The sequence below is a fragment of the Erpetoichthys calabaricus genome, chromosome 4 (genome assembly GCF_900747795.2).
Source record: "Erpetoichthys calabaricus chromosome 4, fErpCal1.3, whole genome shotgun sequence".
NCBI lineage: Eukaryota > Metazoa > Chordata > Cladistia > Polypteriformes > Polypteridae > Erpetoichthys > Erpetoichthys calabaricus.
The window spans coordinates 310348132-310375980 of NC_041397.2; the positions used below are offsets into that span (position 1 = coordinate 310348132).

A 27849-nucleotide genomic window follows, 5' to 3' on the forward strand; every position below is an offset into this window, starting at 1 on the left:
CCCCTGCATCGACCTTTCCACTGTGGCTCCATTTGAGAAATCCATGATCAGAAATTTAGGTGTGAAAATGGATTCCACTTTAAGACTGGATAGCCATGTGAACGCAGTGGTAGAATCTCACTTTTTCCAGTTGAGGTTCCTGTTTTGTCTAAACACAACCTTGAAACAGTCTTCTTCTTCTTCTTCTTCTTTTTTCGGCTGCTCCGGTTAGGGGTTGCCACAGTGGATCATCTTCTTCCATATCTTCCTGTCCTCTGTATCTTGTTTTGTCACCCCCATCACCTGCATGCCATCTCTCAGCACATCCATAAACCTTCTCTTAGGCCTTCCTCTTCTCCTCTTCCCTGGCAGCTCTATCCTTAGCACCTTTCTCTTAGTATACCCAGCATGGCTCACCCAATGCCAATCTTAGCATCTTTAACTCTGCCACCTCCAGCTCCGTCACCTGTGCCATCGTCTCCAACACATATAACATAGCTGGTCTCACTACCATCCTGTAGACCTTCCCTGTCACTCTCACTGATACCCGTCTGTCACAAATCACTCCTGACACTCTTCTCCACCCACTCCACTCTGCCTGCACTCTCTTTTTCACTTCTCTTCCACAATCCCTCGGTACTGTTGATCCCAAGTATTTAAACTCAGAACTCACAAAACAACCTTGAAACAGTGATACCTGCTTTTATAATCTCTCTCATCTAGATTACTGCAACACACTTCTTTTTAGAATTAGCCAGGCTCACTTACAACTGGTGCAAAATGCCGCTGCTCGATATTTAACTGGCACACGCAAGCAGGAGCACGTTACCCCAATCTTGGCTTCCCTTCACTGGCTTCCAGTTTGTTTTTGAATCCATTTTAAGATCCTTGTATTTGTTTTGAAATCCTTTAATGGTTGTGCCCCAGTTTATCTGTTGGAACTGCTGCACCCCTATTTACCATCTCGCCCTCTCAGGTCAGCAGACCAGGGGCCTCATGTATAACGGCGTGCGTAGAACTCACACTATAACATGGTGTAAGCACAAAAGTGTGAATGTGTGTACGCACAGAAAAATCCAGATGCAGGGATCTGTGCACACGAATACTTTCACGTTCTTCCACTACATAAATCCCGATCAGCGTGAAAAGTAACGCACGTGCACGCGCCTTCTGTCCCGCCCCAACTCCTCCCAGAATTACGCCTCTTTGAATATGCAAATCAATATAAATAGCCTTCTGTGAAAAGACAATGGGAAAAGCACGGGAGAAAATATAAGAATTTCAGCGAATACCAAGTGGAGGCAAAGGAAAAACGTACTATTTGTTGGTTTAAACAGTGATATTAACAACAAAAGGAAGCTGATCGAGTGACAAAGTGTCGGAAAAACTCGAAAGCTCAACTTCACAAAGTCGCACAGTGCCCGAAATAAAAAAGAAATCACATATCAAAGTCGCCGTGAAAAGGCGAGTCGTAGCCCACCGTTTGAGTGTCATATGAAAGCGTATTAGGGTACAAACAAAAAACATAGGCACACAGTGGGAAAAAAGCACGAAATGTCAACTTTAATCTCGAAATTTCCACTTTAATCACGTAGTTTATTTTGCCATTAAAGTAGAACATCATAAACTTCATCTTAAAATCGTTTATTTTACTAGTTTCTCAAGTAGCATGTTAAATGCTTTGTTCTGTGTTTGATCTTCTATGTGCTCTATGTGTGTGAATCACTACCTGCTTCCGTTCTTTCTCTTTCTCCGACACAGAATCCATTACATTCGAGATATTACAGCTCTCTGAATAATTAAAATACTGAAATGTATACGTGATATCATTTTCATGATGATAGCAATGAAAGCATGTTATTAAACTTGGGAACACGGTGGCGCAGTGATTGTTCATATCTCACGCAAGAGGCTTGCTGCACCATGTGCGACCTTCGATGAAATAATTTATTACAGAAGTCCTGTCTCTTTCAAACGTACTAACCTCCAATTCCTGTCCTTACTTTTCTTTCTCCAATCGCCACACAATCAGCTCTGTAATAGACGTTAAGCCATTTGTAAGCTTAGAACGCCGATTCTTCAAAACTTTTAAGGAACATTGAAATATCTTCGTAGTACATGTTTAATTATTCTATTCGTCTATCCTTCCAGTGTCGTGTCAGCACTGGCAAGAATACAACGCAAGGCAGGAGCTATCCGTGAACTAGCTATACGCTGCGGTACCGTGTCCTCACATGTTTAATTATTAACAATACAGATTATTTAAATGAAGTTAAAGTTTTATCTGTATACTATAAGCAACATATTTTGCTGCATTTCATCTTAAAAATGATATTGTCATCATGCGCGCTTTATAAAGTTGCGCAGGTTGTGCAATATTATAACTGTAGTGTAAGTTTACAGTGAGGTGATTGTACTTATAAGTACAAACAGTTCTACAAGGAGCACTTGATGGACTGATTGAGTGCGTTTATAGTTCTTGGGATGAAACTTTTTCTGAAACGCGAGGTCCGTACAGGAAAGGCTTTGACGCCTTTTGCCGTGGTTGAGGTAGTGTGTACTTGAAACTGTATACCGATAATTCTCTTTCCGATCAGCTGCTGCTGTGATTCACACTCAGATACAGTGATATAAATACTCCGAGTGGTGCAGTGAGAGTAATATGGAAAAAGATGATCTGCTGTGATAACCCTTAACGGGAGCAGCAAAAAGAAGAAGAAGATGCAGTGAGCGTAACAACGCTAAAGCAGTTATGGTATTTGGAATACTATGGCTATTCCCTGGCCCATTATATTGCTACAGGTTAATTCCGATCAGATGCATTACACTAATAAACAATGTGCAGTTAATTTCAGTGTATTTATAAAGCCGCGTCAGGAATGTGGAGCTAAGAAAGAAAGGGTGAGCACACAGGAACAGTAGTTTGACCATTCTGTGGACCATTATATTGTTACAGGTTAATTACAATCAGATGCATTAAATTTATGAACGATATGCGGTTAATTTCAGTGTATTTGATAAAGCCGCCGCCGTGGATGTGGATACAAGAAAGAAAGGGTAACCACACAGGAACAGTAGCACTGCTTTGACGCTGGGTGCCGCCAGTCTGCAAAACCGAGCAGAGAAATTGCGTACGCCAAGGTATGAGTTACCGTGGAAATGTGCGTGGCTTTACGCCAAGTTTAGGTTTTATACATCGCGATTTAAGCGTGGAAAGGTTCATACGCAACATTTCTGTGTGTACGCACCGTTTATACATGAGGCCCCAGATGCTTTTACGTGTTCCTAAGACATGATGCAAACTCTGAGATGATCGGGCTTTTTAAGTTGTGGCTTCAAAACTCTGGGAACGATTTGCCATTGCACGTTAGGCAGGCTCCTTCACTTGCTGTCTGTAAATCTTATTTTAAAACCACACTTTGGTACAGTGGTAGTGCTGCTGCCTCGTAGTGAGAAGACCTGGGGTTGCTTCCTGGGTCCTCCCTGCGTGGAGTTTACATGTTCTCCCCGTGTCTGCGTGGGTTTCCTCCCACAGTCCAAAGACATGCAGGTTAGGTGGATTGGTGATTCTAAATTGGCCCTAGTGTGTGCTTGGTGTGTGGGTGTGTGTGCGCCCTGGGGTGGGCTGGCACCCTGCCCGGGGATTTGTTCCTGCCTTATGCCCTGTGCTGGCTGGGATTGGCTCCAGCAGACCCCCATGACCCTTTGTTAGATTATAGCGGGTTGGATAATAGATAGATAGATAGATAGATAGATAGATAGATAGATAGATAGATAGATAGATAGATAGATAGATAGATAGATAGATAGATAGATAGATAGATAGATGTGAAAGGCACTATATAACAGATAGATAGATAGATAGATAGATAGATAGATAGATAGATAGATAGATAGATAGATAGATAGATAGATAGATAGATAGATGTGAAAGGCACTATATAACAGATAGATAGATAGATAGATAGATAGATAGATAGATAGATAGATAGATAGATAGATAGATAGATAGATAGATAGATAGATAGATAGATGTGAAAGGCACTATATAATAGATAGATAGATAGATAGATAGATAGATAGATAGATAGATAGATAGATAGATAGATAGATAGATAGATAGATAGATAGATAGATAGATGTGAAAGGCACTATATAACAGATAGATAGATAGATAGATAGATAGATAGATAGATAGATAGATAGATAGATAGATAGATAGATAGATAGATAGATAGATAGATAGATAGATATGAAAGGCACTATATAATAGATAGATAGATAGATAGATAGATAGATAGATAGATAGATAGATAGATAGATAGATAGATAGATAGATGTGAAAGGCACTATATAACAGATAGATAGATAGATAGATAGATAGATAGATAGATAGATAGATAGATAGATAGATAGATAGATATGAAAGGCACTATATAATAGATAGATAGATAGATAGATAGATAGATAGATAGATAGATAGATAGATAGATAGATAGATAGATAGATGTGAAAGGCACTATATAACAGATAGATAGATAGATAGATAGATAGATAGATAGATAGATAGATAGATAGATAGATAGATAGATAGATAGATAGATAGATAGATAGATAGATAGATAGATAGATGTGAAAGGCACTATATAACAGATAGCTAGATAGATAGATAGATAGATAGATAGATAGATAGATAGATAGATAGATAGATAGATAGATAGATAGATAGATAGATAGATAGATAGATATGAAAGGCACTATATAATAGATAGATAGATAGATAGATAGATAGATAGATAGATAGATAGATAGATAGATAGATAGATAGATAGATGTGAAAGGCACTATATAACAGATAGATAGATAGATAGATAGATAGATAGATAGATAGATAGATAGATAGATAGATAGATAGATAGATAGATAGATAGATAGATAGATAGATGTGAAAGGCACTATATAATAGATAGATAGATAGATAGATAGATAGATAGATAGATAGATAGATAGATAGATAGATAGATAGATAGATAGATGTGAAAGGCACTATATAACAGATAGATAGATAGATAGATAGATAGATAGATAGATAGATAGATAGATAGATAGATAGATAGATAGATAGATAGATAGATAGATAGATATGAAAGGCACTATATAATAGATAGATAGATAGATAGATAGATAGATAGATAGATAGATAGATAGATAGATAGATAGATAGATAGATGTGAAAGGCACTATATAACAGATAGATAGATAGATAGATAGATAGATAGATAGATAGATAGATAGATAGATGTGAAAGGCACTATATAACAGATAGATAGATAGATAGATAGATAGATAGATAGATAGATAGATAGATAGATAGATAGATATGAAAGGCACTATATAATAGATAGATAGATAGATAGATAGATAGATAGATAGATAGATAGATAGATAGATAGATAGATAGATAGATAGATAGATGTGAAAGGCACTATATAACAGATAGATAGATAGATAGATAGATAGATAGATAGATAGATAGATAGATAGATAGATAGATAGATATGAAAGGCACTATATAATAGATAGATAGATAGATAGATAGATAGATAGATAGATAGATAGATAGATAGATAGATAGATAGATAGATAGATAGATAGATAGATAGATAGATAGATGTGAAAGGCACTATATAACAGATAGATAGATAGATAGATAGATAGATAGATAGATAGATAGATAGATAGATAGATAGATAGATAGATAGATAGATAGATAGATAGATAGATAGATGTGAAAGGCACTATATAACAGATAGCTAGATAGATAGATAGATAGATAGATAGATAGATAGATAGATAGATAGATAGATAGATATGAAAGGCACTATATAATAGATAGATAGATAGATAGATAGATAGATAGATAGATAGACAGATAGATAGATAGATAGATGTGAAAGGCACTATATAACAGATAGATAGATAGATAGATAGATAGATAGATAGATAGATAGATAGATAGATAGATGTGAAAGGCACTATATAATAGATAGATAGATAGATAGATAGATAGATAGATAGATAGATAGATAGATAGATAGATAGATAGATAGATAGATAGATAGATGTGAAAGGCACTATATAACAGATAGATAGATAGATAGATAGATAGATAGATAGATAGATAGATAGATAGATAGATAGATAGATAGATAGATAGATAGATAGATATGAAAGGCACTATATAATAGATAGATAGATAGATAGATAGATAGATAGATAGATAGATAGATAGATAGATAGATAGATAGATAGATAGATGTGAAAGGCACTATATAACAGATAGATAGATAGATAGATAGATAGATAGATAGATAGATAGATAGATAGATAGATAGATAGATAGATAGATGTGAAAGGCACTATATAACAGATAGCTAGATAGATAGATAGATAGATAGATAGATAGATAGATAGATAGATAGATAGATAGATAGATAGATAGATATGAAAGGCACTATATAATAGATAGATAGATAGATAGATAGATAGATAGATAGATAGATAGATAGATAGATAGATAGATAGATGTGAAAGGCACTATATAACAGATAGATAGATAGATAGATAGATAGATAGATAGATAGATAGATAGATAGATAGATAGATAGATAGATAGATAGATAGATAGATGTGAAAGGCACTATATAATAGATAGATAGATAGATAGATAGATGTGAAAGGCACTATATAATAGATAGATAGATAGATAGATAGATAGATAGATAGATAGATAGATAGATAGATAGATAGATAGATAGATAGATAGATAGATAGATAGATAGATAGATTGCAGTGAGCTGGCGCCCTGCCCTGGGTTTGTCTCCTGCCTTGTGCCCTGTGTTGGCTGGGATTGGCTCCAGCAGACCCCCGTGACCCTGTGTTAGGACGTAGCGGGTTGGACACGGACTGACAGACTGTGACTGTGACTCCCTGGCCTTCACCCCAGTGTGACATGTTATCTATCTGTGTACTTTTTATTATGAATTTCTTCTTCTCTCTTCTGTGTTTCTGTTTCTTGTGTCTGACACATTGGCTTTTTAGTGTACAGTATTTTGTTCAGCCTTGATGTTGTTTGTAAAGTGCTTTATAAATAATTAAGTACATTTCTTTTGCACACAGGGTTTATTCCTGCCTTGTGCCCTGTGCTGGCTGGGATTGGCTCCAGGAGACCCCCACGACCCTATTCAGGACTAAGCAGGTCAGCAGTTGACTGTGTGGAGTAAGCGCCTGATGAATTACCGGAGGCTGACTCTCACTTCTCATCAGAACGTCCTGGACAGTTCATGCTGATGAGACTAAGCAGGCGCACTTTCATACCTCAGATGCTTGAATTCCTCCAAAGTGGCAGGTAACAATAAGACCCCCCTGTGACTCTGACTTGAATTCATCGGTTTGGCAGCGTATTACTGTGCAATGTCTATTTTAGTAATACTCTGCTAGGTTATTTAGGTTAGACAGTTGCTGCTTTGCTCAATTCCTTTATGCCACAGGATGGCCTTTCTCTGCCCCACCTGTCCCAGGGTCTGCAGTTGTGCCCAAATGCCACTCTGTAGCCCAACACTCTGTGTATTATCATGTTGTTTGCATTTTATTTCTTACCGTGATGTCTTTGCCGTTCCTGGCGTCCCATGCCATACAGTTCCTCAGCTGCGACTCTGTTCCAGGTTACGTTGCCCATTGTGTGCACCTTTCACGCCCCTCAGGCCAACTGGCACCAAATCCCAAGTCTCATCTCGTCTTGGTTCTCACATCGTCAACATTCGCAGTCAGTTGGCATCTTCACTTTGTTTGCTTCCTGATCAGCGATTTCCAAGAAGACAAAACGAGTGAAAGCTCAACACAATGCAGTGGGCGCTTTGTGAGAGGTGGGCCGCCCTCAAGTGCGAATAAATCCTGCCAAGACACACAAAGGTGACTGCAACTGTCCTGCCTGACAGCACTAGGAAAACACAGAGGAGGTGGCGATGATGGGTGGTACTTGGATGCCAGTGTCGTAATGCGAGTTCCTCCAGACGTGTTATACGAGCACGGGGTGCCAACGCCCCCTCCTGTGAGCCGTCCCGACCGGCTCGGCAGCTGGATAAGGAATGTCTGGAATGATCTCAGGTAGGCCGAGCGAGTCTGACAGCCAGCCGCTAAACAAAGACACTTGATACTCTTGTTCGAAGGGTGACAGGACAATCTTTTATATGGTGTACTGGAGCAGTCCCAGACCTGATGCAATTTTAACAGTTGAAGCCCAGGAACGTTAAGAAGACACCAGCTCAGTGTGGGACTGAGGGTACGAGGTGGGAACTGAACCAGACTGGGGCTGTAGGGCTTACTGTTCCACGCCTCTATACACTGTCACTTTATTATGTGAATTAAAATGACGAGGGGGTCACCAAATCTCACGATCTGCTCTGAAACAGGCAGGACCACTGAGGTGGTCCGCTTGAACACCTTGTGCTGCGTACCAAATGGGTGGTCGTCTGTAAGTGTCAAGGAGCATTAAACACACTTTCAGGATCTCCCGTTGCTGCTCAGTAGGGTCCACATATTGCGATGAAGAGGACACCCTCCCCCCAGGTGGCAACCAGCAGTGGTGGTGTTCACCTTGAAGAACCATACTTCTGTAGAACCCTCCTAATTCCATGCCGAGATGAGCGTTCGACAAGGTTTGGGAATTGGAGACCCCCGTGAAGCAATGGGTGCCAGTGCACCGCTAAGCAATGAAACACAACCAACAAGATTTGTAGGTAACACACTGAAGTTCAAAAACCAGATACGCCCCCCCAGTGTAAAATGATCCCAACAACACAAAAAAGAGGTTTGGGGGCAGCCGCCCATATACTTGAAATTGGCCTGCCAAAAATTGTAGCAAAACATGTGGTTCAAGTGGTACGGGTGAGTCCATAACCGAGAACAAAGCCAAACAGGCAAACATGGTGGTTATACAGTGGGAAATGGGAAATGACCGGAAGTGACACCCTCGGGCGGGCCAGGACCAGAAGTGGTGTCCTTGAGGGCCAGAACCGAAAGTGACATTGATGGAAACCAGAAGTGGCATCCTGGTTGGGGGCAGAACCAGAACTGATGTGGCTGGAACCAGAAGTGGCATCCTCAGGGGTCCAGAACCGGACGTTACGTGGCCGGAACTGGAAGTGGCATCCTCAGGGGGCCGGGACCAGAAGTGGTGTCCTTGAGGGCCAGAACCGAAAGTGACATGGCTGGAACCAGAAGTGGCATCCATCGGGGGGCTGAACAGGAAGTAACATGGCCAGAACCAGAAGTGGCATCCTTGGGGGGCCAGAAATGGAACTGAAGTGGCGTCCTTGAGGGCCAGAACCAAAAGTGACATGGCTGGAACCAGAAGTGGCATCCATGGGGTTTGGCTGAACCGGAAGTAACATGGCCAGAACCAGAAGTGGCGTCCATGGGGGGCCAGAACCAGAAGTTACATCCTCAGGGGGCCAGAAACGAAACTGAAGTGGCGTCCTTGAGGGCCAGAACCGAAAGTGACATGGCTGGAACCAGAAGTGGCATCCATGGGGGCTGAACCAGAAGTAACATGGCCAGAACCAGAAGTAGCGTCCTTGGGGGGCCAGAACCGGAAGTTACATCCTCAGGGGGCCAGAAACGGAACTGAAGTGGCGTCTTTGAGGGTCAGAACCAAAATTGACATGGCTGGTACCAGAAGTGGCATCCATGGGGTGGGTGTGGGACTCTGAACCAGAAGTAACATGGCCAGAACCAGAAGTGGCGTCCATGGGGGGCCAGAACCAGAAGTTACATCCTCAGGGGGCCAGAAACGGAACTGAAGTGGCGTCCTTGAGGGCCAGAACCGAAAGTGATGTTGATGGAAACCAGAAGTGGCATCATCAGTTAGGAACCAGAACTGATGTGGCTAGAACCAGAAGAGGCATCTTCAGGGGGCCAGAACCGGAAGTGGTGTGTAGTGCGCCTCTGTGGGGGGCGGGGGGGGGGCAAGCGAAACGAACGAGACGTGATCATCTAACCATCTCAGTTGTTGGAATGCTATTGGCAGACACACTTCATGAGCTCCCAGCTCTTAAAACAACGACAAGCAGAAACATGCAGCACGCCAGCAGATGATCCGACTGCATCTCCTTATTGTGCGATCAGCCCCCCCCCCCCCCCCCCGCCTCACAACTTGAGACAAGGCAGTGAGACAGAAGGACAGCTGCTGTACAGGCTTTTAAATAATTGATGCGCAGAGCGCCAAGCAGAACACGCACCTCGCCAGCAGCAGCAGCAGCAGCAACAAGACAGCAGCTGGTCCGACCGCATCTCCTTAGCATGCTTTCAACCCGACTACGCGAGCGGCAGAGACGCGAAGTGACAAAAGGACAGCTGCCGTACAGGCTTTTAAATGATCGACGCAAAGCGTGACAAGCACAAAACGGAGCTCGGCCAGCAGCAGCAGCAAGACAGCAGATGATCCGACCGCATCTCCTTAGCGTGCATTCAGCCGCCTGTCCCACTTCACAACGCGAGCTGCGTTATACGAGAGAGAGAGAGAGAGAGAGATGTAACCACGCCCAGGGCCGGAAATAAAGAACAAATGTTGTTTTTACAAAAGTTTTAAAGTAAAAGTGAAAATAATGCATATGTAACAATTCCCATGAAAATAACAATCTTTTTACATTGTATATCTGGTCAACCAAACCTGGGGGTGGGCGAGCGAAGTGAGCATGCAGGGGGCAGAGCCGCCTAGTATTAAAAAATAGATTTTCGAGGGGTTTTTAAGATCATAAAAAATGTACAAATCCTAAGCAATCTACCAAACCTGATACCAAAAATCAACATCAAAAATAACATTGTCATGTACGTTGACAGGGAGGCACAGTGGCGCAGTGGGTAGCGCTGCTGCCTCGTAGTGAGAAGACCTGAGGTTCGCCTCCTGGGTCCTCCCTGTGTGGAGTTTGCATGTTCTCCCCATGTCTGTGTGGGTTTCCTCCCACAGTCCAAAGACATGCAGGTGAGGTGCATTGACGATTCTAAATTGTCCCGTGTGTGTGCTTGGTGTGTGGGTGGGCTGGCGCCCCTGCCCAGGGTTTGTTTCCTGCCTTGTGCCCTGTGTTGGCTGGGATTGGCTCCCGTGACCCTGTAGTTAGGATATAGCGGGTTGGATAATGTATGGATGGATGGATGTACGTACACTGTAATAGATATTAAGATAAGCCCAGGGATTTTACCATGGAGTAAACAGCCTACAGTATGTGTTAAGAAGCCAGTACTTCCTTGTACATTCTTAGCTTTCCCCTCAGGCTGGACGATGACCAGGCTGTCAGCGGAGTTTACTCTAGAACAGGCCACGTACAACTCCTCAAATCCACGCCAACCATTTTCAAGCTTTGCCCCCTGAGCTTTGTTCATGGTCATGGCGTAGCAGACTTTCGCCGGGAACTGCAGCCTTTTAAACTGAAAGGGGTAGTCTGGCGGGATTAGGGGGATGTGGGGAATGAAGACCGTCTCTCCCTGTCCAACGCCTGTAAGTATTGTGGCGTCAATGACATGTTTGTGTAGAGCCATCACCTGCAGCCGGTTGCGGGTCTGGACATTTTGGAGAGGTACCGAGGCTTGGTGCGTTAGGGGTCGCCGGCCCGCGTCGTGGTGTACGGCTTCAACCTCCGCCAGTTATTAGAGACGTGGCTAACGATGTCAACCCGTATCGGTGATGTGCACAAGGTAGGCCAGCGAGGAGAACAGACACGCGGTGAGGGACCATTACTTTGTCAATATAAATCCTTCCTTCCTCGTTCATAGTTTTACGGATTTATTTAAAGAGGTATAAACTTAATTCGTGAAGTAAGTATGAAAAAGAATAAAATAAAAAAGTATGAAAATCAAAATCCATCCATCCATTATCCAACCCACTATATCCTAACGACAGAGTCACGGGGGTCTGCTGGAGCCAATCCCAGCCAACAGAGGGCGCAAGGCAGGAAACAAACCCCGGGCAGGGCGTGAAAATCCAAATCCTCAAAAAAAAAAAAAAAATTGCTTTAATATACCTTGGAATAACCTAACTAAATTATTTTAAAAAGATAAATAAATTACAAATTTGTGGAAACTCGAAAAAATCAAAACAAAACTTGTACTCTTCAGAAAAATTAAAGTATTTTTAATTTACTCTAAACACATTTATTTTAGAAAGAAATGGAGTGAATGGGTCTAAAAAACTATATGAAATTTCGCGCTTGGACCACGAAATTTTTTTAAAACCGTTTCTTAGCGAGCACCTACGGGCCAAGGGTAACCTACATTCCAAATTTCAAGTCCCAAGTCCTCGTGGTTCGGGAGATTTCGTGATGAGTAAGTCAGTGGTATTTGGCATTTATATAGGCTATATATACAGTAGATAGAAGATTTGATTGATAATACAGTACAGATATTTTGACTGTCTGCCAGTTCGGAGTTCCGTGTTGAGCGCAATCTGGCCACCAGATGTCACTGTAATGAACTAATTCGTCACATCTCATCTTCCTATCCGCTTTTCCTGGTGAGGGGTGCGCGGTTGTAATGTTTCGAAAAACTGAATCATTTTCAAAACCAATTGTTTCAGTTCCTCAAAGACCCCATTTTTGCCATGACTACTGATTGTCCATCCATCCATCCATCCTCTTCCGCTTATCCGAGGTCAGGTCGCGGGGGCAGCAGCTTGAGCAGAGATGCCCAGACTTCCCTCTCTCCGGCCACTTCTTCTAGCTCTTCCGGGAGAATCCCAAGGCCAGTCGAGAGACATAATCCCTTCACCGTGTCCTGGGTCTTCCCCGGGGCCTCCTCCCGGTTAGACGTGCCTGGAACACCTCACCAGGGAGGCGTCCAGGAGGCATCCTGATCAGATGCCCGAGCCACCTCATCTGACTCCTCTCGATGCGGAGGAGCAGCGGCTCTACTCTGAGCCCCTCCCGGATGACTGAGCTTCTCACCCTGTCTTTAAGGGAGAGCCCAGACACCCTGCGGAGGAAACCCATTTCAGCCGCTTGTATTCGCGATCTCGTTTTTTCAGTCACTGATTGTCCTCCTAGCTAACCACAGCTACTCGTATACAAACACTTTTAGAATTCGGACACACACTCACACACTCCGCGCAGATTGACCTGCAAGCAGAAACAAATGGAAGATGCTACAATATTAGAACGCAAATCTCCCGCTTAACTATAGTTCTGAGTTAACCGTCACAACTAAACTATTAATATAATTAGGCACGGAAACACCGGGAACCCGCAAATCGCTTCGGGAAAACTACCACCAGCCGAACTACAGTTCACAGGGTGCTCTGCGCGGCAGCCTGGAAGACTGACCCCTACCCCCTCTGCGTCGAAATGAACTGCATTTCCCAAGGTGCTGTTCGCTACAGACAGGAAGACACGGCGGCTGACCCGAAATCACGTTGTGATGAGATGACCCAAACAAACGGCCACGTGCGCATATGTCACCGCCGGTGTCCTCAGGTAAACAAATCGCTTCATTTTTTGTAAAATTTAAATGTCCATGTTAGATTTGAAGCGTATTGTCTAGTATGTCAAACGCATGCATTTTGGATAAAGGTGGAAACTGGAGGTGAGCAAAAAATGTAACGAAGCTGAAAAAAGAAGTAAAAGAACAAACAGGGCCTCCACACGCTGAGTTTTCGGAGTAGCAACTGGATGAGATAAAATACTTTCAATGACACCGCGCTCCTGCTGATTTCACAATGTGTAGGCCGCTTTGCACAAAATCTGGTACAATACCACACGGCTGTTAATGTGACCCAGTGTAGGAAAGTGCGCCTCGTCCCGAAAAATGCCCCTTGCTGTTTTATTATCGAAGATGTGACGATTAACGTTAGACATAATTCGACACTTCTCACGTTTTAAATGCATAATTTCAAACGTTATAACCCAACGTCAGGAGGCATAGCATCAAAAAATATGCCGATGCTGATTATGGGATCACAGAATAGAGAGACAACGAGAAATAGCAGGAATCTTGGGGTACTTTTAGGAAACCATTTAAATGGTTTTATGCTGAACACACTGCCAGTGTTTAAAACTGCTCTTCTGTTTAAAGATGGAGAGGCTGTTGCAATGTCAGGCAGTCAGTGTCCAACCCGGTATATCCAAACACAGGGTCATGGGGGTCTGCTGGAGCCAATCCCAGTCAGCACAGGACACAAGGCAGGAACAAACCCCGGACAGGGTGCCTTTCATATCTATCTATCTATCTATCTATCTATCTATCTATCTATCTATCTATCTATCTATCTATCTATCTATTATATAGTGCCTTTCATATCTATCTATCTATCTATCTATCTATCTATCTATCTATTATATAGTGCCTTTCATATCTATCTATCTATCTATCTATCTATCTATCTATTATATAGTGCCTTTCATATCTATCTATCTATCTATCTATCTATCTATCTATCTATCTATCTATCTATCTATCATATAGTGCCTTTTCTATCTATCTATCTATCTATCTATCTATCTATCTATCTATCTATCTATCTATCTATCTATCTATCTAACCTGCAAGTCTTTGGACTGTTGGAGGAAACCCACACAGACACGGGGAGAACATGCAAACTCCATGCAGGGAGGACTGCGCCACCGTGCCACCCCTGTTGCAGTGTTCCTTCTTAAGAATGACAAAATGTGTCCTATCGGTGTGTTTGCATTGATGAATGTGACATACACTTAAAAGTAAATTAATGAGGAACGACACCTCATTTATTTCTTGTAAAGCCCAAAGCCATTCAAGGAGTGCCTGAGAGGGCTTTAACCGACCCTGTTTTTTTTTTTTTTTAACATTTTATTGAATTTATTAAAATCGATAAATACAATTATTCAACTCAAAATTATATATCGAGCACATCTGTCTCGCTTAAAACTGTCCAAAATGTTTCCAGGGCAAGATCCAACCTGCGAATGCTGCAATCAACCTCCAGCCTCACTGGGCCACATGTTTTGGGCCTGCACCAAACTAACATCATCCATCCATCCATTTCCCAACCCGCTGAATCCAAACACAGGGTCACGGGGGTCTGCTGGAGCCAATCCCAGCCAACACAAGGCACAAGGCAGGGAACCAATCCCGGGCAGGGTGTCAACCCACCGCAGGACACACACACACACACCCAGCACACACTAGGGCCAATTTAGAATCGCCAATCCACCTAACCTGCATGTCTTTGGACTGTGGGAGGAAACCGGAGTGCCCAGAGGAAACCCACGCAGACACGGGGAGAACATGCAAACTCCACGCAGGGAGGACCCGGGAATCGAACCCAGGTCCCCAGGTCACCCAAATGCGAGGCAGCAGCGCTACCCACTGCCGCCAACTAACGTCATTCTGGACCAAAATGTTTAAATGCCTTTCAGACAGCATTGGTGTCACAATCCCTCCTAATACACTAACAGCTGTGTCTGGTGGGCTCACAGAGGGGCTTAAAGTGGAGAAGGACAAACAAACTGGAATGGCCTTTACTACAGTATTGGCACGTAGACTCGTCTCGCTCAACTGGAAGAATCCTAACTCTACTATTCTAAGTCAGTGGGTAGCTGATGTTATATACTGGAAAAAATCAAATTCTCACTTAGAGGATCTGTGCAGAACTTTTTCCAAACCTGGCAGGATCTCATCAATAACATTTTAGAATAAGCTTTTAAAGCACTGAGGGAGCAGATTCTCTCCCCTTTTTTTTCCTTTTTCTTCTCCATTTATGTTTATTCACTTATTATTTTATCCATTTACTTATTTTTACTAGCTTTATGTTTCACTCTGCTGGCCTATCCCTCTTTCTCAGGGGTGGGGATTGATTTGTTTTCGATCTTATTTTTGTGAAAATTGATTTATTTGTATGGAATGTTGTGTGATTTCAATAAAATCAATACAATCAATAAAAGAAAAAAGAAAGAGAGACCTGCTTTTAAGGGCTCGTTGCATCTGAGGAGACGCCTGCTGCTCTTCTGCCTGCCCGGGTTTGTAGGGGCCGAATTTATAATGGAAGAGTCAAATGTGGACCTGGTGTGCCTCTTCACTGCGAAGAGGCAACACATTTACTAAATCCCGAAGCATCGTTGTTAATTTTTAAAAGGGAACCCGTTAACAGCCAGTGGCGTTCACTAATAACATTTTTCTACGGGAAAGACCGTTAATGCTGGTTAAATACCTGTGTAATGTAATCGGTGAAATGATTCACAGTAAATGCACCATGTATACAGGGGGTCCTCGGGTTACAATGTCTCGACATACGACGTTTCGAGTTCACAACACTCACTCCAATAAAAACTTGAAAAAATTGAAAGTGTCTCGGCTTATGCCATTAGTGTCGTACTTACAGACTATGTGGGCGAACTAGTTTGGTTGCGCATGGCTTTAGTATGATACGTATGAGTGAGGGAGTTGATGAACTAGTTTGTTGTGCACGGCGGAAGTATATGGCGTATGAGTGAGGGAGTTGGCGAACTAGTTTGGTTGTGCGTGGCGGAAGTATGCGGCGTATGAGTGAGGGAGATGGCGAACTAGTTTGGTTGCACGCGGCGTATGAGTGAGGGAGTTGGCGAACTAGTTTGGTTGCGCGCGGCGTATGAGTGAGGGAGTTGGCGAACTAGTTTGGTTGCGTACGGCGGAAGTATGCGGTGTATGAGTGAGGGAGTTGGCGAACTAGTTTGGTTGCGTACGGCGGAAGTATGCGGTGTATGAGTGAGGGAGTTGGCGAACTAGTTTGGTTGCGTACGGCGGAAGTATGCGGTGTATGAGTGAGGGAGTTGGCGAACTAGTTTGGTTGCACGCGGCGTATGAGTGAGGGAGTTGGCGAACTAGTTTGGTTGCGCGCGGCGTATGAGTGAGGGAGTTGGCGAACTAGTTTGGTTGCGCGCGGCGTATGAGTGAGGGAGTTGGCGAACTAGTTTGGTTGCGCGCGGCGTATGAGTGAGGGAGTTGGAGAACTAGTTTGGTTGCGTACGGCGGAAGTATGCAGTGTATGAGTGAGGGAGTTGGCGAACTAGTTTGGTTGCACGCGGCGTATGAGTGAGGGAGTTGGCGAACTAGTTTGGTTGCGCGCGGCGTATGAGTGAGGGAGTTGGCGAACTAGTTTGGTTGCGTACGGCGGAAGTATGCGGTGTATGAGTGAGGGAGTTGGCGAACTAGTTTGGTTGCGTACGGCGGAAGTATGCGGTGTATGAGTGAGGGAGTTGGCGAACTAGTTTGGTTGCGTACGGCGGAAGTATGCGGTGTATGAGTGAGGGAGTTGGCGAACTAGTTTGGTTGCGTGCGGCGGAAGTATGCGGTGTATGAGTGAGGGAGTTGGCGAACTAGTTTGGTTGCACGCGGCGTATGAGTGAGGGAGTTGGCGAACTAGTTTGGTTGCGCGCGGCGTATGAGTGAGGGAGTTGGCGAACTAGTTTGGTTGCGCGCGGCGTATGAGTGAGGGAGTTGGCGAACTAGTTTGGTTGCGCGCGGCGTATGAGTGAGGGAGTTGGAGAACTAGTTTGGTTGCGTACGGTGGAAGTATGCAGTGTATGAGTGAGGGAGTTGGCGAACTAGTTTGGTTGCACGCGGCGTATGAGTGAGGGAGTTGGCGAACTAGTTTGGTTGCGCGCGGCGTATGAGTGAGGGAGTTGGCGAACTAGTTTGGTTGCGTACGGCGGAAGTATGCGGTGTATGAGTGAGGGAGTTGGCGAACTAGTTTGGTTGCGTACGGCGGAAGTATGCGGTGTATGAGTGAGGGAGTTGGCGAACTAGTTTGGTTGCGTACGGCGGAAGTATGCGGTGTATGAGTGAGGGAGTTGGCGAACTAGTTTGGTTGCGTACGGCGGAAGTATGCGGTGTATGAGTGAGGGAGTTGGCGAACTAGTTTGGTTGCGCGCGGCGTATGAGTGAGGGAGTTGGCGAACTAGTTTGGTTGCGCGCGGCGTATGAGTGAGGGAGTTGGCGAACTAGTTTGGTTGCGCGCGGCGTATGAGTGAGGGAGTTGGCGAACTAGTTTGGTTGCGCGCGGCGTATGAGTGAGGGAGTTGGAGAACTAGTTTGGTTGCGTACGGCGGAAGTATGCAGTGTATGAGTGAGGGAGTTGGCGAACTAGTTTGGTTGCACGCGGCGTATGAGTGAGGGAGTTGGCGAACTAGTTTGGTTGCGCGCGGCGTATGAGTGAGGGAGTTGGCGAACTAGTTTGGTTGCGCGCGGCGTATGAGTGAGGGAGTTGGCGAACTAGTTTGGTTGCGTACGGCGGAAGTATGCGGTGTATGAGTGAGGGAGTTGGCGAACTAGTTTGGTTGCACGCGGCGTATGAGTGAGGGAGTTGGCGAACTAGTTTGGTTGCGCGCAGCACAAGTGTTCCGTTTGTGTTGCTCTCTTTGCGAACTTTTTGGCCCTTATCATGGCTCCTAAACAAAAGTCAGAGTCTTCAGATGGTAGTGCTTCGAAGAAGAGGAAAGCCATCATGATGGAGGTGAAATTAGACACTGTAAAGAGATCAGAAGGAATAAAAGTAAGGAATTTTTTTTACACTAATTTTTTTGTCATTTTTTCCTGTTACTACAGTACAGTACAGTATATTTATGTCCTTTTCCTTTTTCTGTGGCTTAGTTGTGTTTTTATGTTCTAGATTATGGTTTTGCAAATGTGTTAGGATAGGTAAGTGGCTTAGGCTAGGGTGTGTTTCGACTTACACCAAAATTCGGGTTACATCACTGTTGTAGGAACAGAACTGTGTCGTAACCCAAGGACCCCCTGTAATTAGATCTGCCTACATAAAATAATTACCATCCAGCCAAACGTTTACTCACCTATCACTATGATGAGAACGCTGTGGTCTCGCCTATCAGTTGTTTCATCAACTACAACATATATTTTCTTGCCATGAACCTTTCGAAGAACAGCATCCATATGTTGTTCAAAGACACGGGGCAGATGAGTTTGACGAAGACTGCTGTCATTTTCTGGAAGCGCACCTCCTTATCTGGACTGTGGTCCGCGGACGCATCTTCAGCGTTTTTTTCAAACGGTATCTCCGACTCACATGGACACAACCTGGCGTCTGGCATCTGACGATTTTGTTATTTCCTCTGTTCTGATCTTAATTTCTCCGTGCTCTTGAGATGGGTTTTCGCTTTGACGTGCTCATTGCAAGTATGTTTTCGTGTCCATGTGACAATGCCGGCTCTGCTCCATGCTCCCATCCAGCTTCTGGGGGCTCTTGAACCCGACACCGTCAGTAATGTCACCGATGAGCTAGGCAGTGAAGACAACAACAACGAAGCAAGGGGATGGTGGAAAAAGTGCAGAGTGCTTTTATTTAAAATCAGCAAACAAAAACAGTTATGTCCAAACAAAAAGTGCACTGCTCCACAGTTCCAATTAATAATCCATAAAAACAGTGAAAAGTGGGGATAAAAAGCAATAAATAAATCCGTTAAAAATAAGAAGTTAAAATGCAGTCTCTATGCTCATGATCTCCGCCCACCTCCATCTCTCATTCTCCCCGGCTCACCCATTGTTCGCGTAGCCGGCGGAGACTCAGCAGCTACGAGCTCTTTTCGGCTGACCTCCATCTTGGCTGCCTCCAGGCATCACGGCCAGACTGTCCGAGGTCAACTCTCCTCCTTTCTTCCTTCGCGCTCACATAGTCGCACCTCAGAAGCCTAGGGAGGGCACCTGCCTTATTCGCCACACTCCACCCAAATGTTCAGCCCCTAGAGCGCCACAGCTAACGCTTCTTCACGGGACCCAGCTCGCACTGCTTCCTCCTTTCAGGTGGCCAGATCCTCCACCTAAGACTGCCTTTCACATCCTTTAACCTCTTCTTCTCTTTCGATATTTTTCCTTTTCTTTTCCTCGATCGATCCCCATCTTTGAGTTCTCCTTTACTTTTTCTTTCTTCTTCCCCTTGTGCCGGCCCGTATATATACACCCACATCTCCGTGGGCGCAGCGCCTTAATTACAAGCCACAGGAAGCCAATGAAGCAATTGAGGCCGACTCACTCCAACTACCTCATTAACTCCCCACGGTCGTGCAATCGCACCCACGGAGACTGACACGGCTTTATGGATTTAAAAACCTGGCCATATTTTATGAAGCCGCGGACCCGCTATACCACAGTCCAGTCTATGGTATGCTGGCAAAACTTGCAGAAAAGTTGTCCAGATTCGTAAAAGTCGCCGGGATATTGTTTTGCAGTTAAGCTTGTGTTTCTTCGTTTTTTCCCCGACTGTAGTTAGGGTATCTGATCCTGCCTGCTTCGACATTTCTGTCTCGTGCAGCTGGCTAATTCGCGTGCCTTTAACGAGAAAACATAGAGGAAACACGCAAACAAACAGATCGAGGCGCGACTGGATTTATACAAAGAATTGCGTACGCTTCAAAAACAACAAACTAGAAAACGGTATCTGAATGATAGAACTACAGGATAGTCCAGATCTAATTATGCAATTTTCATTACGCTATAACTTACTAAGTTTATTACATACAGAATTCACAAAAAAATCTTTTTGTTGCCTATAGATGGCAGCACCTGCCCTGCATTCCAAAATGGCGGGGAGATGGTTGTCAGTCGAACAGCGGGTGCGATGTGTTCGCTTTTTCTCGATAACGGGCAATGTGAGGAACTTCCTTGACCAACAGTTTCCAAACCGGTGGTTAGGACGTCGAGGGCCTGTTGAATGGCCTCCACGGTCGCCTTACCTTACCCCACCAGATTTTATTTATTTGGGGATATCTTAAGGACAAGGTCCACGTGCATCCTGTTGACAGTTTGGAGGATCTGTGCCTGGCGATTGTTGTGGAGTTTGGGAAAGTTCCTGTGCAAATGTGCCGAGACACGTGATGCTGAATGGTGGACAAGTGGGACATTACATTAAAAATTAATTCAATGTAAGTCCATTTTCGTTTATTACAAGATATTTCGAACAATTCTTTTGTCTGGCATTTTTTTCCTGAATTGCATTAAAAGTTGCATAATTAGATCTGGACCACCTTATACAGTCACCCCTTCAGTCTCTAAATTCCGATTTTAAGCGTTAATTCCGTGATTCCGCCCGTGTTTTCTGCCCTACATACGGCCATACTGTCCTGACTGCGGCTGGACACTCCTCAATATGATTATCAAAGTGCTTTTTAAAGTGTGGGTTTTTGACCCCCCCCCCCCATCATTCCCCCCCAGAGTCTGAAATCTCCCTCTAGTTAAATTTAAAAATGAATTTCAATCCCTGAATTGTAAAACCCGTCACTAGGTCACCTAATTCACCTGTCTGTCTCCACTAGGTCATTGGAACTGTCCGTGAAAATGAACGTCTCCCTGCTCATCGCGGTGCCCGCCGTTCTTCGCCATTGTCGTGTCTACGGAGTTCTTCGGCAGTGTTCACTCCGTTGCTTCTCCACCCTTGTATTAAGAAAGAACCTGCTGGATTGCTGCAAGCTGCTAGAACTTCCAGAACAGCTCAGCAGTAGCCCAGAGGAGGTGAAGGAGGCTTACCTGAGGCTGGCTAAGAAGTACCATCCAGACAGTGGCTCTGCCAGTTGTGACCCCATAAAATTTAACCAGATTGAAGAGGCCTACAGGACTGTGCTGTCCTACCTAGCGGAAAAGAAGAGGAAAGAGGCAAGTGCGAGTAGAGGAGATGAAGAGGATGAAGAGGAAGAGAAACGTGAACGCCATTCCCCGCAGCACAGACAGTATTTAACCTTTGAAGGGGTGGGAATCGGGACCCCGAGCCAGAGAGAACGCCAGTATAGACAGTTTCAGGTTGACCGAGCGTCCGATCAAGTGTTAGAGTACAGGAAGCGAACCCTCGAGGCCCAGACTGCTGGGAACGAACTCATTGCCAGTGACTTGCGGAGAAGCAAGAAGATCAAGATCACTCAAGCCATTGAAAGGCTGGTGGAGGATCTGATCCAGGAGTCAATGGCCAAGGGGGACTTCAGCAACCTGAGTGGTAAAGGAAAGCCCCTGACCAAGTTTGGTAACAATCCTTATATCGACCCGATGACTCACAACCTCAATCGCATCCTCATCGACAATGGGTACCAACCGCAGTGGATCTTGGCACAGAAGGAGATCCGTGAGACCATTGGCAAACTAAGAGCAGAACTGCTGGCATCCAGGAGGAAGATCGGCGAGCCCCTGAACGCAAGCAGGCAACGGCAGTGGCAAGTGACGTGCGAGGAGTTTGCCAAAGATCTAGCAAGCCTTAACAAGAAAGTGAACGACTTCAACCTCGTTGTACCTTTGCTTAGCCGCCAGATGGTCCATTTTAATGTGGAGCGCGAGATGGGGAGGGTGTCATGTAGCTACGAGGAGTTAAGACGTATAGAGCAGCGTGAACGGCCCCCCGAGGACGAGAGCGAGGAGGATACAAATCAGAGGGGAGGCCTTTTGAAGTGGATGAGGGACCTTCTTAAGTAAATACTGTGTGAAATCAATCTGAACCTCGCGTCCATTTATTTGTTGTCATAAACTTGACAAAGAGACACAAAAAAGGTGTGGGGCAGCCACCCCGTAGATATTGGTTTCCTGGCTGCAAAACTGGCAGAGTCAATGTGTTACAGATTAGAGTCCACATTGAAATGGTCAAGATGGCGGGTTTTAAAGGCAAACAGAGGAAATGACGTCATCAGTGGGGCCAGAAGTGACATCATCCGTAAGGGGGCGGACCCGGAAGTGACATCATCAGGGCCAGGCGGAATTTCCCGTAACTGGTCTGCAGAGAAGTGAGAGAAAGAGTCAGTGCACTCTGCCATCCCCTGGTCTGGCATGGAATTACTCTCATTCAGGCCCTTTAGCTGCCCCCAACCCATGTGCATGTGTGTGACAGAGTTTATTGACTATTTCGGAATGTCCTTCTGGAATATGACAAATTATGATTTCCAAATCCTCCTTTTAACGTATAAAGTCTTAAATGGCTGAGGTCCGGCTTACTTGTCTGGACTTATCATGACTTACAAACCTGAGCGCACATTAAGGTCTCAAGATGCCAGTCTGCTTAGGATTGCAAGTATTAATAAAGTAACAGTGGGAGGTCGAGTTTTTAGTTACATGTTCCCCCTAAACTGGGGAGTGGTCTGCCTGCTACTATAAGAGATGCCCCTTCAGTCTCAGCGTCAGAAGACTCACTACTTCAGTTTAGCACACCCTGACTAGAGCTGCTGATTAACTGTGCAGACTGCATCTCTTAAAACATAAGTAACGTGACAGTTAGAATTTGTTACTAACCCTCACCTATTCTGTTTCTCTTCTCGGTACTCAAATGTGGCATCTTGGTGCCCACCTGCCAAGTTGTTTTATGGTAAAGTCATCCCTGATGGAGGATCGCAGGAATCATGGGGTAGAGGGCTCCTGTCATCGGATTGGCTCTGATTCAGGTGTGGTATGGCCAATAGGGAGGAGGCAGCTTGATGGCTGAGGTCTCCAGGACTCTAAACAAATCCAAATCATATTATGGGATATCATCTCCTGTTGAATTCTGCTCTGTCCTTGTCATATTTCTGTTGCACTATTATATTGTACTGAGGATGACTTGTGTTCTGTTCTGTGTATTGTGTTGTATTGACCCCCTTTTTTTTAACACCTGGAAAGGGGTCTCTCTCTGAATTGCCTTTCCTGAGGTTTCTTCCATGTTTTTCCTTGTCTTCTTAGAGAGTCAATGCTGGGGAGCTGTCAAGAGGCAGGGCCTGTTAAAGCCCATCGCGGCCCTCCTTGTATGATTTTGGGCCACTATACAGAAATAAATTGTATTGTATGATAAAGTAAGTTACATGTTTTCTTCCTTTAGTGCTGTATTTCATATAAATCTGATGATACAGCTATACTAATGGGCAGACTGTTGATGCCAATGCAGCACCAGTGCACAGTGGGATCAGAAAGTGTTCAGTCCTGTTCACTTTCTGCACACTTTGTTGTCGTGTAGGTTTAGATGTTCATTAGATATTTCTAATTTAGTTTAAAATGGAACACATTTGCCATTTTTGCCCATCAGTCATTCTTTTCTAAACCACTCAATCCTGTGCTGGAGCCTATCCCAGCTAGCACAGGACAATAGGCAGGACCAGAACCTGGACAGGTTGCCAGCCCATCACAGAGTGAACACACACATATGCCAACCACACACCAGGGCACATTTCAATATCACTGGTCCATCTAACCTGCAAGTCTTTGGATAGTTGGAGGAAACCCATGCAGAGATGGGGAGAACATGCAACACAAATGCTGATCTCCTTACTGTGAGTGCTACCACTCCACCAACGTGTCACCCTTTGAATCCACATTCAATAACCCGTAAAAACAGTGAAAATATCTTTTTATGAAAGTTTGCAAATGTATTGAAAATTGAAACCTGAAATCTCTTCTTCCTGTCAATGTCCAGTATTTCGCAGCAGTTCCAGCTCTGTGTCTTCTTGGGCTGAGTCTCTACAAAGTTTTGCACCCCTGGATTTGGGTAGTCTATCCCATTCTTCATGGCAGCGCCCCTCAAGCTTCATTAGCATGGATGTGAAGTGTTTGTAAGTGGCCTCGCCACACACAACATGGTCTGTGGGGTTAAAAGTCTGAGCTTTGGGCTGAGCCAAGTATTCCAACTCTTTAGGTGCATGTGGCACTCGGGTGCAGTGCGTGTGCTTCACTTCTCCTTGAGACAGGGGTGTCGAACTCCGGGCCTGGAGGGCTGCAGTGGCTGCAAGTTTTCATTCTAACCATCTTCTTAATCAGTGACCAGTTTTCCCTGCTGATTAACTTCTTTTCCCTTCATTGTTATAGCCCAGTTTTGTAAGGATTCAGTCCCCTGAATTTATTCCAATCCTCATTAAATGGCAGGCAAATAGAAACGAGCTAACAGATGTCCACTCAACCAAAATCTCCTAACGAGAAACCAATCCTTGCTGTTAATTGACCCCGTTATTTAATTCCATGGCCTGTTGCTGCTCTCATTCTGCTACAGCAGACATTTCCAAAACTGTTGATTTTTGTGTTTTTTCTAAGAACATCATTACAATGTTTTGGTGACCGGAGACATCAGCCTTACAGAGACTTTCACCTTTCTTTACTTTCAGATACTGTGATACTGAAATGTGCCAGGGGTGCAAAACTTGTAGAGACTCAGCCCAAGAAGACACAGAGCTGGAACTGCTGAGGAGGCTGAGGAAGTTTGGCATGAATGCCAAAAAAGTAAACTTTTTTCACGTTGTCATTATGGGGTGTTGTGTGTAGAATTCTGAGGAAAAAAAATGAATTTAATCCATTCTGGAATAAGGCTGTAACGTAACAAAATGTGGAAAAAGTGATGTGCTGGGAATACTTTCCGGATGCACTGTGTATAGTTTACTGTCAAATAATGCAAAGAGTACGTGACACGTGTTTCTCCCATGCACACTTGCTGCACCCCTCTCGGGGATCGAACCTCAGACGTCAGTGTAAGAAGTGAAGCCTCTTTACATTGTGCCGTGGTTCGGTTATTTGACAGCCTGGAGATCGGAGTACAGTGATCCCTCGCTATATCGCGCTTCGCCTTTCGCGGCTTCACTCCATCGCGGATTTTATATGTAAGCATATTTAAATATGTATCGCGGATTTTTTGCTGGTTCGCGGATTTCTGCGGACAATGGGTCTTTTAATTTCTGGTACATGCTTCCTCAGTTGGTTTGCCCAGTTGATTTCATACAAGGGACGCTATTGGCAGATGGCTGAGAAGCTACCCAGCTTACTTTTCTTTCTCTCTCTTGCGCTGACTTTCTGTGATCCTGACGTAGGGGGTGTGAGCAGGGGGGCTGTTCACACACCTAGACGACAGGGACGCTCGTCTAAAAATGCTGAAAGATTATCTTCACGTTGCTACCTTCTGTGTGCAGCTGCTTCGTGAAGCGACATGCTGCACGGTGCTTCACATACTTAAAAGCCAAACAGCCCTATTGATTTGTTTGCTTTTCTCTATCTCTCTGACAGACTCTGCTCCTGACGCGCACTCCTTTGAAGAGGAAGATATGTTTGCATTCTTTTAATTGTGAGACTGAACTGTCATCTCTGTCTTGTCATGGAGCACAGTTTAAACTTTTGAAAAAGAGACAAATGTTTGTTTGTAGTGTTTGAATAACGTTCCTGTCTCTCTACAACCTCCTGTGTTTCTGCGCAAATCTGTGACCCAAGCACGACAATATAAAAATAACCATATAAACATATGGTTTCTACTTCGCGGATTTTCTTATTTCGCGGGTGACTCTGGAACGCAACCCCCGCGATGGAGGAGGGATTACTGTAATTACATTCATAGCATTCGTAGTCTGAATCTCAATCTGATTGTATGGGTGGTTACCTACGTAAAGAGGCTTCGCTTCTGAACATTTTCTTTTAATACTGATAGAGTTGTACATTCAAATAACGCAATCATACAAGACACCAACATCTTCAATCTCTCCCTGAGGCAGTCAGTGGTCCCCACTTCCTTCAAGGCATCCACCATCATTCCTGTCCCAAAGAAACCGGTGGTCTCCTGTCTGAATGACTATCGCCCGGTTGCACTGACATCGGTCATTATGAAGTGCTTCGAGCAACTGGTCAAAGGTTACATCTGCTCCTCCCTCCCCGACACGCTGGATCCTCTCCAATTTGCTTACAGACCAAACAGATCTACAGAGGATGCCATTGCGCTAACACTAAACACTGCCCTCACCCACCTGGAAAGAGGAAATACATAGGTAAGAATGCTGTTTATAGATTACAGCTCGGCATTCAACACCATCATCCCCTCAAAACTCGTCTTGAAGCTTGACGACCTTGGGTTGGGGACGACCATCTGCAGATGGATTTTCTCTTTCCTCACAAACAGGCCCCAGGTGATGAGAGTCGGCAAACACACATCCTCATCACTCATTTTAAACACAGGAGCGCCGCAGGGCTGTGTGCTTAGCCCGCTCTTGTATTCCTTGTTCACCCACGACTGTGTTGAAAAACACGGCACAAACACCATCATCAAGTTTGCAGATGACACAACCATCATAGGCCTTATCACTGACAACGATGAGACGGCCTACAGAGAGGAGGTGCTGGCACTGAGTAATTGGTGCCTGGATAACAACTTGTCTCTTAACGTCAGCAAAACCAAGGAGATGATCGTGGACTATCGGAAACAGCAAGGCAGAAAACACCAGACAATCTATATGAGCAGCGTAAAAGTTGAAAGGGTTAACAGCTTCAAGTTCCTCTGAGTAAACATCACCGAGGATCTCTCGTGGACCCTTCACATAGACACTGTGGTCAAGAAAGCTCACCAGCGGCTCTACTTCCTGAGGAGGCTGAGGAAGTTTGGAATGAATGCCAACATCACCTCAAACTTTTACAGGAGTGTGGTCGAGAGTCTGCTGACGGGCTGCATTACCGTCTGGTATGGGAGCTGCTCTGCCAGCACCTGGAAATCACTACAGAGAGTGGTGAAGGCAGCAGAGCACATCACGGGCAAGAGTCTCCCTGCCATTGAAGACATTTACCTCCATCGGTGCTTGCGTAAGACAAGCAGCATCATAAAGGACCACAGCCATCCAGCACGCCAGCTGTTCTCCTTGTTACCGTCTGGCAGACGATACAGGAGTCTGGCTGCTCGGACTACAAGACTTAAGAACAGTTTTTACCACCAGGCCATTCGACTCCTCAACAGCAACACCTGAACACTTACATACACTTACATTACATCTGCATTGCACTACTCACACACAAACTGTACCTGTACACACTCTGAATACTGACTGGAACATGCATCTGCATTTTATGGAATATGCATCTGTACTTATAAAACATTATCTGTGCAATAACTGTCATTGTACTTGCTGCTCA

The 27849-nt window shown here is 44.5% G+C and overlaps 2 protein-coding genes across 5 annotated transcripts in view; one reads left to right on the plus strand and one right to left on the minus strand.

The window, feature by feature from the left end:
* LOC114642958 (ubiquitin carboxyl-terminal hydrolase 47-like) overlaps window positions 1-7999 on the minus strand; it is a 75690-nt gene extending 67691 nt beyond the window's left edge. Inside the window, exon 1 of one of the 3 annotated variants that reach the window (XM_051925895.1) lies at window positions 7639-7999. In XM_051925895.1, the coding sequence (XP_051781855.1) occupies window positions 7639-7717 (79 nt within the window). In that variant the 5' untranslated portion in view covers window positions 7718-7999. The remainder of the gene's footprint in view (window positions 1-7638) is intronic. The other 2 variants (XM_051925894.1, XM_051925896.1) reach the window with 2 other exon arrangements.
* The window catches only part of dnajc28 (DnaJ (Hsp40) homolog, subfamily C, member 28), a 1235492-nt gene that overhangs the window by 806753 nt on the left and 400890 nt on the right, over window positions 1-27849 (plus strand). Inside the window, exons 1-2 of one of the 2 annotated variants that reach the window (XM_051925890.1) lie at window positions 13395-13499; window positions 21300-23699. In XM_051925890.1, coding sequence (XP_051781850.1) covers window positions 21322-22440 — 1119 coding nt within the window. In that variant the 5' untranslated portion in view covers window positions 13395-13499; window positions 21300-21321 and the 3' untranslated portion in view covers window positions 22441-23699. Of the gene's footprint in view, window positions 1-13394; window positions 13500-21299; window positions 23700-27849 lie in introns of those variants that run through there. The other variant, XR_007934652.1, reaches the window with a different exon arrangement.